Source organism: Thamnophis elegans, chromosome 8 (genome assembly GCF_009769535.1).
Source record: "Thamnophis elegans isolate rThaEle1 chromosome 8, rThaEle1.pri, whole genome shotgun sequence".
Taxonomy (NCBI): domain Eukaryota; kingdom Metazoa; phylum Chordata; class Lepidosauria; order Squamata; family Colubridae; genus Thamnophis; species Thamnophis elegans.
Genome location: NC_045548.1, coordinates 39,498,533 through 39,514,661, shown reverse-complemented (window position 1 = coordinate 39,514,661; position 16,129 = coordinate 39,498,533). Strand labels below are relative to the sequence as shown.

The following is a 16,129-nucleotide window of genomic DNA, read 5'->3' as shown; positions in this document are numbered from 1 at the left end:
GACTTACAAAAATGATGGGAAATATATCAGAATCACCACACAGAAAAAAGTACCATGCACAGGGGGCTTCTCACTTTGATTCTAGCCTAGACAGGTATACTTTGAATGGGATCTGTGAATGTGTGAGGCTCTAAAGATTTCAATTCAGAAAATAAACACTTAATGTTGTAATCTGCATTTGCTTTGTATTGTGAATTTCTAGATAAATAACAAGAACTAATAACAGAGAGGTTTTTATAAAACCCTCTAACTTGTTTTCATGTGACACATGACTGAATCAGAACAGTAGGTTTAGACTAAACCTTGCTGCAAACCTTCTAAGAACATTATTTTATTATTTTATCATGAACATGAGAACAGGCAGCATCGTTTATTAGTTTAACTTTTCTCATGACTATGATGTAAATGTAAGCACAGCTTTGGCACACTGACACCTCAAAGAACAATGTATCTCAATGCCAACAAAATAACAGTAAAATGTATGTTATTGGAATGTTACAGCTTAGAAGTCGAATTACCAAATGGTAGCTCAGGGCGCAATTAAGTCTGCCGTACTTTTTAATCCATTTTTTAAAAAAAGATATTCTTTCACAGATTGTAACAATGGGAAACATGCATTTCATCGTCTTTATTTTGAAGAATTCCTTTGGCAAAAAACTGGCCCTAAAGCCAATAAAAAATGAGGGCTCCAAAGCTTGCAGCCAGAACTTTGCTTGGAAGAGTCTCATGGACCCCAAGAGGAACAATGCTATGAGGATGGCCCTAGTGTGGAATGACCTAAAGATCAAAATAGCTACTTACAATATGCACAGTACTGTAAATATTGCAGTCATATACAGGTCCTTGGTTATCAAATACATAGACCATATTTATTATTGCATATTTAATTAAAATGAGGCACCACAAGAGGCTGTTCGAAGTTCCTAGAAAGAAAAGTGTTACCTAGTTGCCACTCTTAGGAGCTAGGAAAAGCTGCTCACCAAAAGTATGTTGTAGTCCGCCGGGGCCAGCAGAGTTGGCAGCAGAGTTGGACAGTTAGGTTGGAAACAGTCCTGGAGGTTGAGGAAAACTCAGACATGGGCTCTGCTTCGAAGGCAGAGAGGGAGTTAGACAGCAGTGAGGTAGAGGAACAGCTGGAGCCTGTTCCCAGTGTGCGCATGCGCAGAGCTGGCGGAAGACAAGAACAACTAAGAAAGCAGGGTCGACTTAAAAGTAAAGCCACATCTTGGAGGTGATTGGCCCCTCCCAGAGGAATGAATGGGGAGTGGGCTTTTGCAGGAAACAATTCGTTCATTCAGTCCAGAAAATTCTGTTTCTGATTATAAGAAACTCGGTGCCAGGTATTGCTTTGCCCTGTGTTTGGAAACTAGGTATCTGGCAGCACGCTAAACTAGATAAGGTGCGTGTGGATAAATATTCGTCTGTCAGCTAAAGCCTTGCTGACTGAGAATGAAAGGAATTCAGAGTCGTGTAAATAAAAGAGGTTTTGTCAGAACCAAGATTTTGCTTCTTGCTTTCTAAGGAGGCCTTGGTCAGAACATAGTGTTTGGTGAGGAAAATGTATTCCTCAATCAAAACTGCTGATGCTATCTTTAAGATGTATACATAAATGTTGTGAGGAAACATAGGGAATGCTTGTCTTGAGACTTTAACCCCAAAGCTGACTTCTTTACCTCTGCACTGAAATAAACATTTTTATATGTTCCCATCCACCTTTGTGTGATTATTGGTTAACTCGCACCAGGTGAAATGAACCACCCAGCTTGGGCTGGGCCAACATTGTGTGGTAAAAAGACTCCACAGTGTCAGTAAAATGACCACAGTGTACTTTATTTAATGATTTGGTACTTCTTGTTGCAATAAAATAAAAAAAATCTACAAAATCCAAATATATAAAATTTTTCAAGTTTTCTTTTAAAGTTTTACAAGAAAAACCAAGTTGTATTCAAAGAAATGTTTAAGTATGAAGCACTACTTTGAATTTCATTTCAGCACAAATTGTAACTTACTTAACAGACCAAAAGAACTATGGTACTGTAGTACACCAAATACTTCACACACTGTGTTCTTTACTATAGCACATTTAACCACTGTCAGTGCAAGGCAATGGTCTCTAGCCAATCAAGACACTCTTCACAATCAGGACTCAAAAGGAATGTTTGTATACATGGAGTCTGAATATAGGTATTTACAGGAAGGATTTCTGTTCCATTATCTATTTGAGTCTTCATTTCAAACGAAATACCAAGTACATTTGTACAATGTTTACAGGTCATAGCACAATAACTGTCATGAATATTATTCAACTCAAGTCACTGTGCTTGAGAGAAATATATCTACATGGTTCCCATAAACATAAAGATGATCTGAGAATGGAACTATTGAGTAAAAGCACAATTACAATTAGCACAATCTGCTCAAAATGCAACTGAGCTGAGAAATTATTGGCCATTTTCTAGTCTGCAAAGGGTAACTTTTCATTACTTTTTTCCTGGTATTTCTTATAAGTAGATTACTGATACAGGATAAACAAAGTGAGGGGAAACTCTTAATTTATGAATAGGAAAAATACAACTCTTAAGACAAAGTAAGCATATACAAGCAGCTTATATGAGTTGGTTCCTTGATATTTGAACTGCATGTCATAGACTCACACTCCTAAATCAGCTATATGTATACTGAGCCGAACATCAAAATCTAGTAATCCAGATGGAGGACACAGTGAGTTCTGATACCAGCATATTCCTGTTTTTGTTTTTGTTTTAAGGGAGAAAAGCTGTATGCTTCTGCCACCAAGTGGATGAAGGTTGGTATGATTTTGAACTTTGCTCAAGTTTCCACTTCAGACCAAACAATTAGATGCAACCAGTATTTTCTTTCTTTACAAAAGATATAAAATAAATACAGAAGCCAGTCTGCCTGAAAACATCATCATAAATGCTTCACGATGAGGAAGTGTGTTCCGTATTCCTTAATGATCTAGGTGGGTCTTTTTCCTCACCCAGATTATTCTTTCTAAATACTAATTGGTATAATTTTGAAAAATATTTTGTTTTCCAAATATTGTAAATTGCAAAAAGCATGAAAATTAAAGCTTGCTGAGGTAGTCTACTGTAAAAAAAAAAAACCCAACAGATGTTAAACATAGTCAGACAAACAGTGGTATAAGTTTTGAACTTTTGGAAATGTAGTTGATCAACAATAAAATGGCTTTACATTATTAGAATTTCACAAATAAGCAAAATTAATATTTTAAGACCCATCTGTTTTCTGCATCTCAAATGTTTTTAAGATTCCATCTGGGTCTTGTCAATTTTTCGTGTTTCTTAGATGATGCAAACCTTTATTAGTGTAGTCTTTATATTAGAGTCATCCCATACCAATATAGAATATCTTTCTCCGAGAAACAAAAATGGAAAAAGAACAATCTGATTTTTAATACAAAGATGTTGTGGTCCATACAGATGTTTTTACATATATTTTATAACAGCAAAATGCATTATGCCCTTTCAGGTTCTATCTTGGTTACAGAATTCACAGCTAATGGGAACAGTGATCATACTGACTGAAATTCTTGAGGCTGGAATTCAATGTATCTGGAAGGCATCACATCAGACATTTTAATATAAGGTAACAAAAACATAGTAATAGAATAGTGGTAACATCTCAAAATGACACCTCTATTTGTACCAGCAATTACAAGATAATGCCCATTTAGTAGAGCTTTGGCAGAAATTCCCACATACTTTCCAGAAAAAAATGTGTATGTAATAGACATAAATATTAATCTTCAGATGTGGAACAAACTGTTTTCAAGGTATTTTGAAATTTTTCTATCCATTTCACTCAATAGACCCACTAGGACAAATAAGGGGAGTACTACACAACAAGGATAAAGAGGTTTTTTCCAGAAAAAAATGGATTCAGTTTTTCCTGTTGAAACAAAAAAAACCAAAGCCCCATTCACTTTCAGTTCATTTTCCATCTTATTGAATTTCCCTTAATTTCTTCCATTCTATATTCTGGGCTTGCTGGTGGTCAGCTTCAGCTCTTGTCTTCGAGGATTCTGCTATGTCTCCTCTCATATTAGCCCTTGACTGTTAGGAATGCCAACATATATAAGCCATTAAAAAGCAACAACAGTGCCATGCATCCCATCAATTCTGAGTAGCAAAGATACTCTCCTTACACATTCACACTGCAAAATCATAGCTTCTACCTGCTGAAAGCAGCTCTATCACTGTGGCCATGCAGAGAATGTGTATCCTAATAGTGAGACTATTTGTATTAGAGGATCCAGGAAGGTAATGGAAGCAGTCATACAAACTTTATCATTCATTTGTTTTGTTTTTCATTAAACCTATAAACTACTTTTGCTTTAGGAACCTCTAGCCCTTCAGTTTTATTGTCACAATAACTGAGCCCATGAAGAAAACACAACTAGATTATGATTCTTAATGTGTTTTAACTAGAAGCTTGTGGTAAGGGGAACTAATATCTAAGCAACTTCATGGAAAGCTGCAGTCTATGGTAAATGACAAAAAAGTTACGATTTTTACATACTCTGGAAACCTGCTGTGGAAATCCTGGAAACAGAGGTCACCATCACTGTTGGGAAGAAAATGTGGTTTGTTGGTTCTCCATGTACTGTATGTAAAGAAGTTAAAGGTTTACTACTGTCTGTTATCCTCTCACATAGCAACCGAAGATGGAAAAGAGCAGCATTTCTGAAGATGGCAGAGCAGATAATGCAACTACCTTTATCAAAGTATTTCAGGCAATAATGCTATCTTCAAGACTAGGAGTGAGGTTTTTACTGTGTCAATGGAGCCAGAGGTAGATGTGTTAAAGACAAGAAATGGGGCTGAGGAAGCAAACTTGAAACTGAACTGGCTTGGTTTGGAGGAAGCATTTCTGACAAAATCAAATATTTGAGCAAAACCACATTGATGCAGTCATTTGTCTGTTGTACAACTTGTTATACTAAGTAATACAAATTCCATGGTCAAATAATGTCTGGTTTCCCATCTTTTGCAAATATAGTAAGAAACTTTTAATTTTATTTATTTTTTAGAAATAGTTGAGATTGAAAAATAACCGAAACAAAAATAATTGGTGAAGTGAGATCACAACTATTGCTGATGCAGTTGAAGGGAAATTTAGACAACTTGCCATTTTGTGTACTTACTTTATCAAATATGAATAGTAGAATGAATGAAAAGAAGATGTTTTTCTGAAGCTCTAATTAGATGATACCATTTAATGATTACCTTTCTAAGACAAAAATAAAGGGTTACATTTCTATTCATCACCTTATACTTGTTCATATGACGTAGCAAACTGGGGAAAGTTAACTTAGCACCAAACCATTCTAGCATTGTCAGAAGAAAAAAAGCATCCCAAGGTTGCCTTCATGCAAAATGTTCACACCCTGTCCCAATCTAGTTAAATAGGTTATACAAACAGGATCACTGTATGTCAACATGGCAGCAGCCAGGAAGGCATATTGGAGTTATGCACCATCCTTTGACTTGTGGGTCTGTCTGGTGTTTACATAGCTATTGAGAACTACTCTCCAAAAGTGGGTTAGGCCAGGATGCAAAATGAGATTTCTTGGAGGAAGGGGTGGAAGCAAGTACTAATTTTGCCTCTTTAAAATCCACTAGCCCAAAGTTTAGTCCACTTTGGGAATGGAAAAAAAGCTGTAACAAATTGTATGTGAATTAAAAGTTTCACTTTTTGCATCTAAGGATAGGTAATGAGAAAGGATTCGGTCATTTTTCTTTTCTTACTTATCAATGGAAAAGAAGGAGGTGTAGGTAGCAGGATGGCATTGGCTGAGCCTTATACAGTATGTTAAATGGTTGCCTAGAATGCACCAGCATTAGTTTTATAAAAGTTTATATTGCCATTGGTTCCCTTGAAATAAAATGGGAAACATGAATATGGTAAAATAACAAAATTATTTCTGTAAAATTACACCAATGAAATAAGTTCAAGGACATCATGTAAAATAATTACACATCATCATAACACTGAAGCAGAAAAATTGAATCCTGTTTTCAAGAGAAAAGTATTACACTATATATATATATATATATATATATATATATATATATATATATATATATATATATATATATATATATATATATATGTTGTATTTGTGCTACACACATTTGTGTGTATTTGTAAAATCATATATGTATGTATGTATGTATGTATGTATGTAATATATATTACATACTATAATATATATATATCTATATATATTAGAAGCAAAAAATCATGAATGCAACTCCAGCCATATCAAGACAGAAACAATTAAACATTGCGGTACATCAAGAAGGGCCATTCCGTGAATATAAAGGCTCCTTTTTAGCTAAAGAAAAGAAGAAAGAGATTGTGTTCATGGATTTCTGAAAATTGTCCAAATCACCATAGTGAAAAAATAACATACTAATGAATTATATCTCTGAACTGATAAATTATCTTTCATAATATAGCTATTACTAAAACATGCAAATATATGCAGGACCCATTAGTTCAATCTTAAGACATGGTAGTCCTCACAAATTCCAAAAAATATTCATATTATTTACTATTTAAAAAAAAAAACCAATGAGAAATAAGCATCCTGCTTTTGTTCAGACCTTTCTATTCAAACATGATGTTGTCAATCACTTTTGAACAAACTTTGCAAAACTCAATCCTCCTCCTCTTTTATACTGTATCTTGTTCCACACAATATAATGGCAGACGTAATATTATGCAAAAGACATGCTATGAAAAGAACCATAAATGCAAGGCGGTTGATGGAGAGAAGCTTTGCTGAAATTCATGCAGCACATACAGATGAGGTGAACTTTGTGCAGTTAAAGGCTGTTCTCCTTCAGCAAAAATTTCTTGGGAGAACTTTGGTAAAGCTGAAACAATGGATGTGAGGGGCAGGTAGGAGTGTGAGATGACACATTCACCTTATTTCATATTTTCCCCTCCTTTCTCTGTTTTGCACAAGCACAATAGGATGCCCTACACCTGCCTCTCTTTCACCGTAGGCAGCAAGTTTTCAGGAAGAGGATGGACCATTCTTGTCAGATTTTTCAATTTTTGAAATCAGACTGAGGGCTGCTTGAAATTAGTAATGGACCAGTATTGCCCACCCATCCATGTTGAGTTTGTATTGAAAGCATATTGATCTCACAATTTCAACTCATAAGCCTATTGAAATAACAAGATAACTTTTGCCAATACAATGCATCCTGGCTTGAAGTAGTGCAAATTCAACATTAACTTAAAGTGTTGATTGAATTGAAGTAGGACATTTTCAATTGCAAAGGAGACTGCTGAAGGACATGCACATTTACGTAGAGCTATTTTTTAGAGGTGAAGTTGCTTTCTGTCAATACAATTGTACAAAAAACTGCTTCACATACCTGCTTATTGCAACTGCTTATATTAATAAACAACTTGCTGATATTTGCAATGGATGATTATGCCTTTGCTAAAGAATAACACAATGAACCATCTCACTTTTTGCTTGCCATTATCTGGAGATTAACTGAAGTAGAAACAAGCAAACTATAATCTCACTATGAAGCTGCAAAATTTCAGGCTAAATCTAATTACAAATTGGCTTTTTCCAACCTACAATTCTCCAATGTTGTGGCTTCACATTCTGCAAATTGTGTTCCCAAGAACATTGGAGAATTCTGGATTGGAAAATGCTGATTTCATAGTTTAGAGTTCATCAGAATTCCTTATGAAGCACCCACTGCACTAAATCTGAAGCACTCATCTGAAGTTTTCACTGTTTTGAAAGGTAGCAGTGGACATTTTCATATTGCATGATATTGTGAAACAAACTAATGTAGCATCAAGATTATGCAGTTATATTAATTTACAAAGGACTAGCAGATATAATATGAATTAATTTTTAAACTAAGATAATAAAGAGAATGAGTTACAAGTGAAAAGATTCTGCCTATAAAAAGTAACAACTTTTGTACTGAGTTTTTGCTTTACAAAAATATTGACATAATCCATGAGTTATTCCAGTTTGCACCAATTTTTGTTAAAAAAAATACTATCAAATTTTGACTTGCACTTTTAATGCAACCAAAAGCACCATCAAGGATACTTTTAACGTAAGAAAAGATACTTCTTGGAATCATGCCCAGATACCTATTTGCAAAACTAATTTTTGACAGTTAGCTGGTTTGGATATAAGGCTAAAGTGTAGTTTAGCTGTACAAAAGTGAGCCACAGTAAACTTTGGATTTATGCATTTCCCTTCTTCCTTTGATGTAGCTGTAAAGGAAATACTGAAATTTTAGATTATTTTGGGGTGCATTTTTCATTCCACTCTTGCTTTTCTTTGCTTCTGTTTTTTCTATTTTCTTCCTTACTTTTTATTAGCTTGTGCTACTTTTAACTTGTTTAAAAACAAAAATTATACCTAAAATGAAATTTAGATTAATTTTATTTTGTTCTAGGGGTGTCAAACTCACGGCCCGCCGGCTGGATGCATCTCATGCTGACAACACCCACCTGTTTTAGCAAAGGGGAAAATTACGATACATCACATGGTGAAAACGTAATGCAAATTTGACACTCCTTGTCTAATCAAAATTTCATGCTATTAATCAGAAATATGAGTAGCTGGAAAAACATTTAAGCTACACATGAAAATCATTTGTTTTAATTAACCTTAACATAGCAAGTTAAATTGGCACTTCATGTAGAATAGAAATGGATATTTTTGATGTCATTAAATAAGGTGTCAGATGACAAGATGTGGGGTAGTATTAAATCCAAGGCTCACTGAAACACAATTTTGTGAAACTGAAACACGACCAAGTACAATGAAAGAAGTTCTACCCCCTTCAAGAAAATCTTGTGCATAAAATAGATTACTGTAGATTACAGTATTTATAAAGTATATACTGTAGTTTATATGCTTACAAACCAGGGAATATTTTTTGCTTAAACACAATTGACTGTAATTGTAGAAAGTACAATGTATTCTTTCCAACTTCTTTAGGACATGTCACACATTATCTCTTCTTCAAACTATAATATATTAATTTTGTAATTACACACTATTTGGCACAAAAAGGTTATAGCATTCTGTGATGCTTTATTCATATGTAGTAGATTAAAACACCTATTTTCTTTTACTGCTCTTCTGAATGTACTCTTCACAGGATATGGGTTATATACCTTTTTGGTATTTTTCCATCTTTCTCTCTCCCTTTTCTTTTGTTTTTGTCTTTGCAATTGAAATTTAATCATGATTATCATTTAATTTACATTTTTAATAATCATTTAAACTCTCAATTCTTTTTGAAACTTGCGGAGGGAAGAGGGAATCATCTGCATAGAATTACTGTTAAAAAGTACCCTGAAGTTGTACATAAAATATTGGTTTTGTTTAAAAAAAGGAAATAAAATTTAATAAAATAAAAATGAATAGTTTCTTTGATTATAAATTGTAGAGAAAAATTATTAATGCCTTGTGCAATGTCACTCATTTGAAAATGTTTCATGATTTACCTATGCAAGATAATTAATTTCTTTTATAGAAACTAGAATTCATATAACAGTAATATCGCCTTTGTATGAATTTAGTTCTGACAATTTTTTCTAAACTGCTGCTTTGTTTCATTCAATAAGTATGCAAACATACTAAGCTTAAAAATATATGTAGGGATTTATTTAAAAAGGAAAGAAAAGAAAAGAAAACCCCACTCACTAGTGTGTTGGATGTCAGTCATTCAACCCTTCCTGCCTTATTTTTAAATTCCGTATAATGCACTTTAAAATCAGAATAATCGAAGTAAGTCTATTTCTCAGTCAAAAATAATGATTCTTTTGAGGTTTTTGAATGCTGCTTCTTTTAGGCTTACTGAGATAGACTGCGGTACAGTGGATCAAATGATAATCATGATGGTAGTCAGACTAAGGACACTGCTATAGCTTCCTGATCTGCAGTAGAATGAAATTAGGTTATTGCCACGGCCCTATTATTACCCCTTTATTTGGATGCATCATAGCCGTTGCACTCAGTTTTCTTTATTCACTGTATTTATAGTGTTGTTTCATATTCCAATCGCTCCTGTATAAGGGCGTCATCTTTATACTGTAGTCGTGGGGGAGCAGGAGAACATTCAAAAGCTAAAATGGCCTTTCTGAGGCTCCTGTCCAATACATGTCTTTCCCATGCTGGATACCTATTCCTGAACAAATCAATTTTAATGACAGATTCTTCAATCCTTGGTGGTCGGGATGAAGGGGTTGAAGGTGCAGTTGGTCTCACTTGAAAGACAGGTACACACCCATCTCTCTCAGCAAATTTCTGATCCCGGTCACTTGTGACGCTCCGATTATTAGAAATAGACCTTAAAGTACTTGATGCTACTTCTGCAGGAAGCGTGAAGGTAGCTACAGTATCCTCACAAGCACAGCTTGGTGATTGCCCAAATCGTGGTCCATTAGGATGAAAGAAGGCATAGTACATCAGCATAAAAACAATGCCAGTTAAAAAGCTGCTGAACACCACGCATAGTGCCGGTATGGCAAATGCATCAGAAATCATCGGAGCCTTGTACAGATACCAAAGAGCACTCAAAGCAGTGTTTTCCAAAAGGATCACAAAATAATAAATGAAAAGCCTACAACGTGTCCTTCCCTCCTTGACGTTGAACCAACTAAAGATATAAATTATTCCAACAACCATGTCAAACACAATCTCTTCCCATTTTGTAATGCAGAATTCTGTTTCACAATGGACAATCCAAAAAGTCATGATACACCAATGAAGGACTATGAAGATCCCAAAGTATAGTTGAAAAACGGAGGCAAAGAGAGCAAAAGTAATCACTCTGGCTGCGATTGTGAAAAAATGCCAGCAGAATTGAATAATTACAGCCATGTAGCTGATACGTTTCTTGTCATCCCGGGAGTCCCGAAGAGCTTTTTGATATGAAGCCAGTGCCCATGCCAAAGATACTAGAGATGCTGCTGCAGTAAGACCTAAAGGAAAGGAAAGGCATAAAATACAGGACATGTCATTAATAAAGATGGACACTTTTGGGGAAAAAAAAGTATAATCTCATTACACTTCTTCTAGAAAGGCCACATTATGTGCAATCCCGTGTATGTTTTCTTCCAGTGGACTCATCAAACAAAGAATTATGCAGGAAGATTGCAATCTAATAAATGACGTTTTGTATCAGGCATCTAAAGATGCAGGGGAACTTTTAACTACTGAAAATGTTTATTTAACAAACATAAGTGTAATGAACTCATTAAAGCTGACAAGACAAAAATTATCCTACAGGCAGAAACTGTTTATCAGCAATAAGATAAGACAACATTACATAACAGCTTGAAACACACACACACACACACACACACAGAGAGAGAGAGAGAGAGAGAGAGAGAGAGAGAGAGAGAGAGAGAGAGGGAGAGAGAGAGACACTCAATCCCCAGAGACTCATAATTCAATTAAAGATGCACTATGTGCTACTCTTCAACAGGTGAAGAGATGGGAGAACTAGGACATTTTATGGAAAAACATCTGAAGATTAAGGTGAACATTTGTTTGAAACATTATTATTTCAGAATGGGCATAAATTTAGCTAAATTCTCAATTCTGATGGCCTACTTTATTATGATGGTGTTATTAGATTCAATCCATATTCCTCATTTGTGAGAGGAAACAGATTCAGGTTTTTAAAAAAAATAAGAAATGCCTACTTCTGAAAGTGAATACTGCTTTATCTTATAAATTCAAATCCAATGTCCTAGCAATTGCGGACAATATACTTAATATTTGGTTAAGAATTAGAAAATGAAAATAATAACAGACTGATATATGTATTTACTAAAAATATATTGAACACAGAATAAACATTTGAAAAAAGGGATGTTGTGGCTCAGTGGCTAAGACCCTGAGCTTGTCGATCAGAAGGTCGGGAATTCAGTGGTTCGAATCCCATATGCTGTGTAACAGGGTGAGCTCCCATTACTTGTTCTAGCTTCTGCCAACCTAGCAGGTCGAAAGCAAGTAAAAAATGCAAGTTGAAAAATAGGGACAACTTTGGTGGGAAAGTAACAGTGCTCTGTGCACCTTTGGCAATTAGTCATGCCAGCCATATGACTGTGGAGACGTCTTCGGACAGCACTGGCTCTTCAGCTTAGAAACGGAAATGATCATCGCTCCTAGATCCGGAACCTTTACCTTAGTCCAACTCCCTGCTCAGTGCAGGAATTCAAGGTGAACATCCCAATAAATGGCTGTTTAATATTTGCCACTTTTCAGGATTGATGGTTCTACTATTCCTACTGTTGCTTTTTCTAATATTCAGTCAAAATCTGCCTTATTATAAGTATTATTTCATATTCTGCAATGTGTAAGAACAGATCTTATCTTTTTTGTTGCAGTATCTTTTCAGGTATTTGAAGAAAGCATTATTCTAACACCCCCAGTGTTTACGATCCTGGGGGATTTCAATCTGCCTTCCATTGGTGAGACATCTAAGTCAGCTCGGGAGTTCATAGCTTCCATGATGGCTATGGACCTAACTCAGTTAATTCAAGACCCCACCCATAATGGGGGACACACGCTCAAATTGATTTTTGTCTCTGGGCAGTGGATGAATGATCTAGATTTAGGGGATATTTCTATCCAACCATTGTCATGGTCAGATCATTTCCTCATCAGGCTTGACTTCCATACTGCTACCCCTCACCGCAGGGAGGCGGAACCGACTAGATGGTTCTGCCCCAGGCGCCTGATGGACCCTGAAAGGTTCCTGATGGAGCTTGGGACTTTTCCTGAATCCCTTGCTCAGAACTCGACTGAAGCCCTAGTGGAAGCCTGGGATAGGGCGGCCACTGGGGCTTTGGATCGTGTTGTGCCTTTGCGGCCTCTGACCCGGTGTTGATCCTGGATAGCTCCCTGGTTTACCGAGGAGCTCCGGGAGATGAAACGCCGGGTCAGAGGCCGCAAAGCCACATCACAATCCAAAGCCCCAGTGGCCGCCCTATCCCAGGCTTCCACTAGGGCTTCGGTCGAGTTCTGAGCAAGGGATTCAGGAAAAGTCCCAAATGCCAGAAAAGATGCCTAGAGAGTGGTTGGAGGGCCAGCCAGTCCGAATCTGATCGAACACTAGTAAGAATTCATATTAAATCCTACTTAGTGGTGATAAAAGTGGCAAAACGGCAACATTTTTCCGCTCTTATCAGGTCTGCAGATAACTGCCCAGCCGCCTTGTTTAGGGTGACCCGCTCCTTACTTAACCAAGGAGCTGGGAAAGACCCCTTGCAGGGTAGGGCTGAAGAATTTGTTCAGCATCTGCAGGATAAAATCGCTCAGATCTGAACAGGCTTAGACTCTGACTGTAGATTCAGGCGAGTCAATGGGGATGAATCTTGTGGAGACCATCTGGGATGAGTTTGACCCTGTGGCCCCCGAGGGCATGGACAGGATTATGGGGAGACTCAGTGCTGCCACTTGTGTGCTGGACCCGTGTCCCTCTCGGTTAGTCTCGGCTTCCTGGGAGGTGACACGAGGCTGGCTCCAGGAGATTACCAACGCTTCGTTGAGACAGGGGTTCTTTCCCACCGCCTTAAAGGAGGCCCCTCCTTCCCTGGACCCAGCTTCTTTAGCCAACTATTGTCCGGTCTCCAACCTTTGCTTTGTAGCGAAGGTTGTTGAGAATGCGGTAGCACATCAGCTTCCCCAGTCCCTGGATGAAGCTTCCATTTCAGTCGGGTTTCAGGCCCGGATACAGCACAGAGACGGCATTGGTCGCGTTGGTCGATGATCTCTGGCGAGCCTGGGACAAGGGCTGCTCCTCTGTCCTGGTCCTATTAGATCTCTCAGCGGCTTTCGATACCATCGACCATGGTATCCTACTGCGACGACTCGGGGGGTTGGGAGTGGGGGGCACCATTTTATAGTGGTTCTCCTCCTACCTGCCGGATCAGTCGCAGTTTGTGTTGACTGGAAGGCAGGGATCGACCCTGAGGCGCATCACGTGTGGGGTGCCCCAGGGGTCGGTTCTCTCACCCCTCCTGTTTAACATATGTATGAAACCACTGGGTGAGATCATCCGTGGTTTTGGGATACGGTATCATCAATATGCTGATGGTACCCAACTTTTCATCTCTACCCCAAACCACCCAAACGATGCCCTCAACGTGATGTCCCGATGCCTGGAGGCTGTGCGGATCTGGATGGGGAGGAACAGGCTCAAGCTCAATCCCTCCAAGACGGAGTGGCTGTGGTTTCTGTCATCCCGATTTGTGCATCTTGTTCCATCTTTGATGATAGGGGGAGAAATTTTAGCCCCCTCAGAGAGGGCCTGTAATCTGGGCGTCCTCCTAGACACGCGGCTTAGTTTGGAAGAACACCTGACGGCTGTGACCAGGGGGGCCTTTTACCAGGTTCGCCTGGTATGTTAGTTGCGCCCCTTCCTGGATCGGGATGCTCTGTGCACAGTCACTCATGCCCTCGTCTTTTCTCGCCTGGACTACTGTAACGCTCTCTACATGGGGCTGCCCTTGAAGAGCACCCGGAGGCTTCAACTGGTCCAGAATGTGGCTGCACAGGTTATCATGGGGGCACCTAAGTGCTCTCATGTTACACCCCTTTTAGGCGGCCTGCACTGGTTGCCAGTTGTCTTCCGGGTGCGATTCAAGGTACTAATTATGACTTTTAAAGTTCTCCATGGCTTAGGCCCAGGATACCTGCGAGACCACCTACTGCCACCAGTAGCCTCCCATTGTCCAGTGCGATCCCACAGAGTTGGCCTCCTCAGGGTGCCGTCGGCCAGACAGTGTCGGCTAGCGACCCCCAGGGGGAGAGCCTTCTCTGTGGGAATGCCTTCCCTCTGGAATGAGCTGCCCCCGGAGCTTCGTATAATCTGATCCTTCCGATGCGCCCTAAAAAGTTGGCTTTTCCAGCAAGCCAGCCTGGCCTGAACAAAACAAAATAAATTATTGGTCAATGTTCATTTTAATTCGAATTTTTCTTTTAAAAAATGTTATTGTCAATTCTTATTGGGTTTGTTTGGGTTATTCTATTTAATTTTTTTTTACTTTTGTATTATGTGTTTCTTTTAATGTTGTATACTGCCCTGAGTCCTTGGGAGAAGGGCGGCATATAAATCTAATAAAACCAAACCTAAACCTAAACCCCCAGTGAGCTTTTCTCAAGGCTAAAACATAAAATCCTTCCGTCTCTCTTCATAGAACTTAAGTTTTTAGTTTTGATCATTGTTATTCATCATCTTTGAAACTGTTACAATTTCTCCATTTTCTCCTGAAAGTGCAGTACATAAAACCTAAAATTATATTCCAGAGAGTCAAATAATTTAGCAACTGGTTCTCTGTCCTAATGATGACAACTAGATCACCAAACTGCTCAGAAACTAAACAACAACTAAGCAAACTGGTTGAATCCCAGCACTGATCCCAGACCAAACCAACCTCACTTCAAGGGAAAGATTAATTCCTTTTGAATTAATTTTATGGCCAAATAGGCTGAATATAGGAACACCTCTGTTGAAATATTGTATTATTCTGTTTAAACCATATGACAAGGCAGTTCTGATTAAATATGTAGGACAGCAAGAAAGTTGGTCAGGTTGTGAGTTTCCTCAAAAATAACTATGATTTTTCTTTTGCTCTTCCCTCATCCCCAATCCCACCACAGTCCTGAGTAATTACTATTTTCCCAGTAAAGGGAAAGTACAATTATCCCAAAATCCTGGAAGTATACACTAAAACATGACATGGCAAAGCAGTTTAAACTAATGTTGCTGTTGTTTTTTCTTTCTTTCTTTTCTTTAAAATTCAAACAACCATGCAGACAGTGAAGTACTAAAAACATGCATGAGTATTTTGCTAAGAAAAGGACTGTTTTTGCTAACGAGAAGGGTATATATTACTTACATGTAATTTATTAAAGCAGAAAAAAATATATTCATGCTACACATAATCCACTAGGTGGCAATGCAGCATAATTTAATGGGGGGGGGGTTGGTCTCTTTTTGCTTTTGGTTGTAAATTTGCTATAATAAGCAACTTGCTAGCTATCCTATTAACAGGCCTAAGTGAA

The 16,129-nt window shown here is 37.8% G+C and overlaps 1 protein-coding gene across 1 annotated transcript in view; it reads right to left on the bottom strand.

Annotated features, from left to right (window-relative positions):
* Positions 1–9,462: 9,462 nt before the first annotated feature.
* The window catches only part of XKR4 (XK related 4), an 88,943-nt gene continuing 82,276 nt past the window's right edge, over positions 9,463–16,129 (bottom strand). The window contains exon 3 of the mRNA XM_032223048.1: positions 9,463–11,034. Within this exon, the coding sequence (XP_032078939.1) occupies positions 10,088–11,034 (947 nt within the window). The 3' untranslated portion in view covers positions 9,463–10,087. The remainder of the gene's footprint in view (positions 11,035–16,129) is intronic.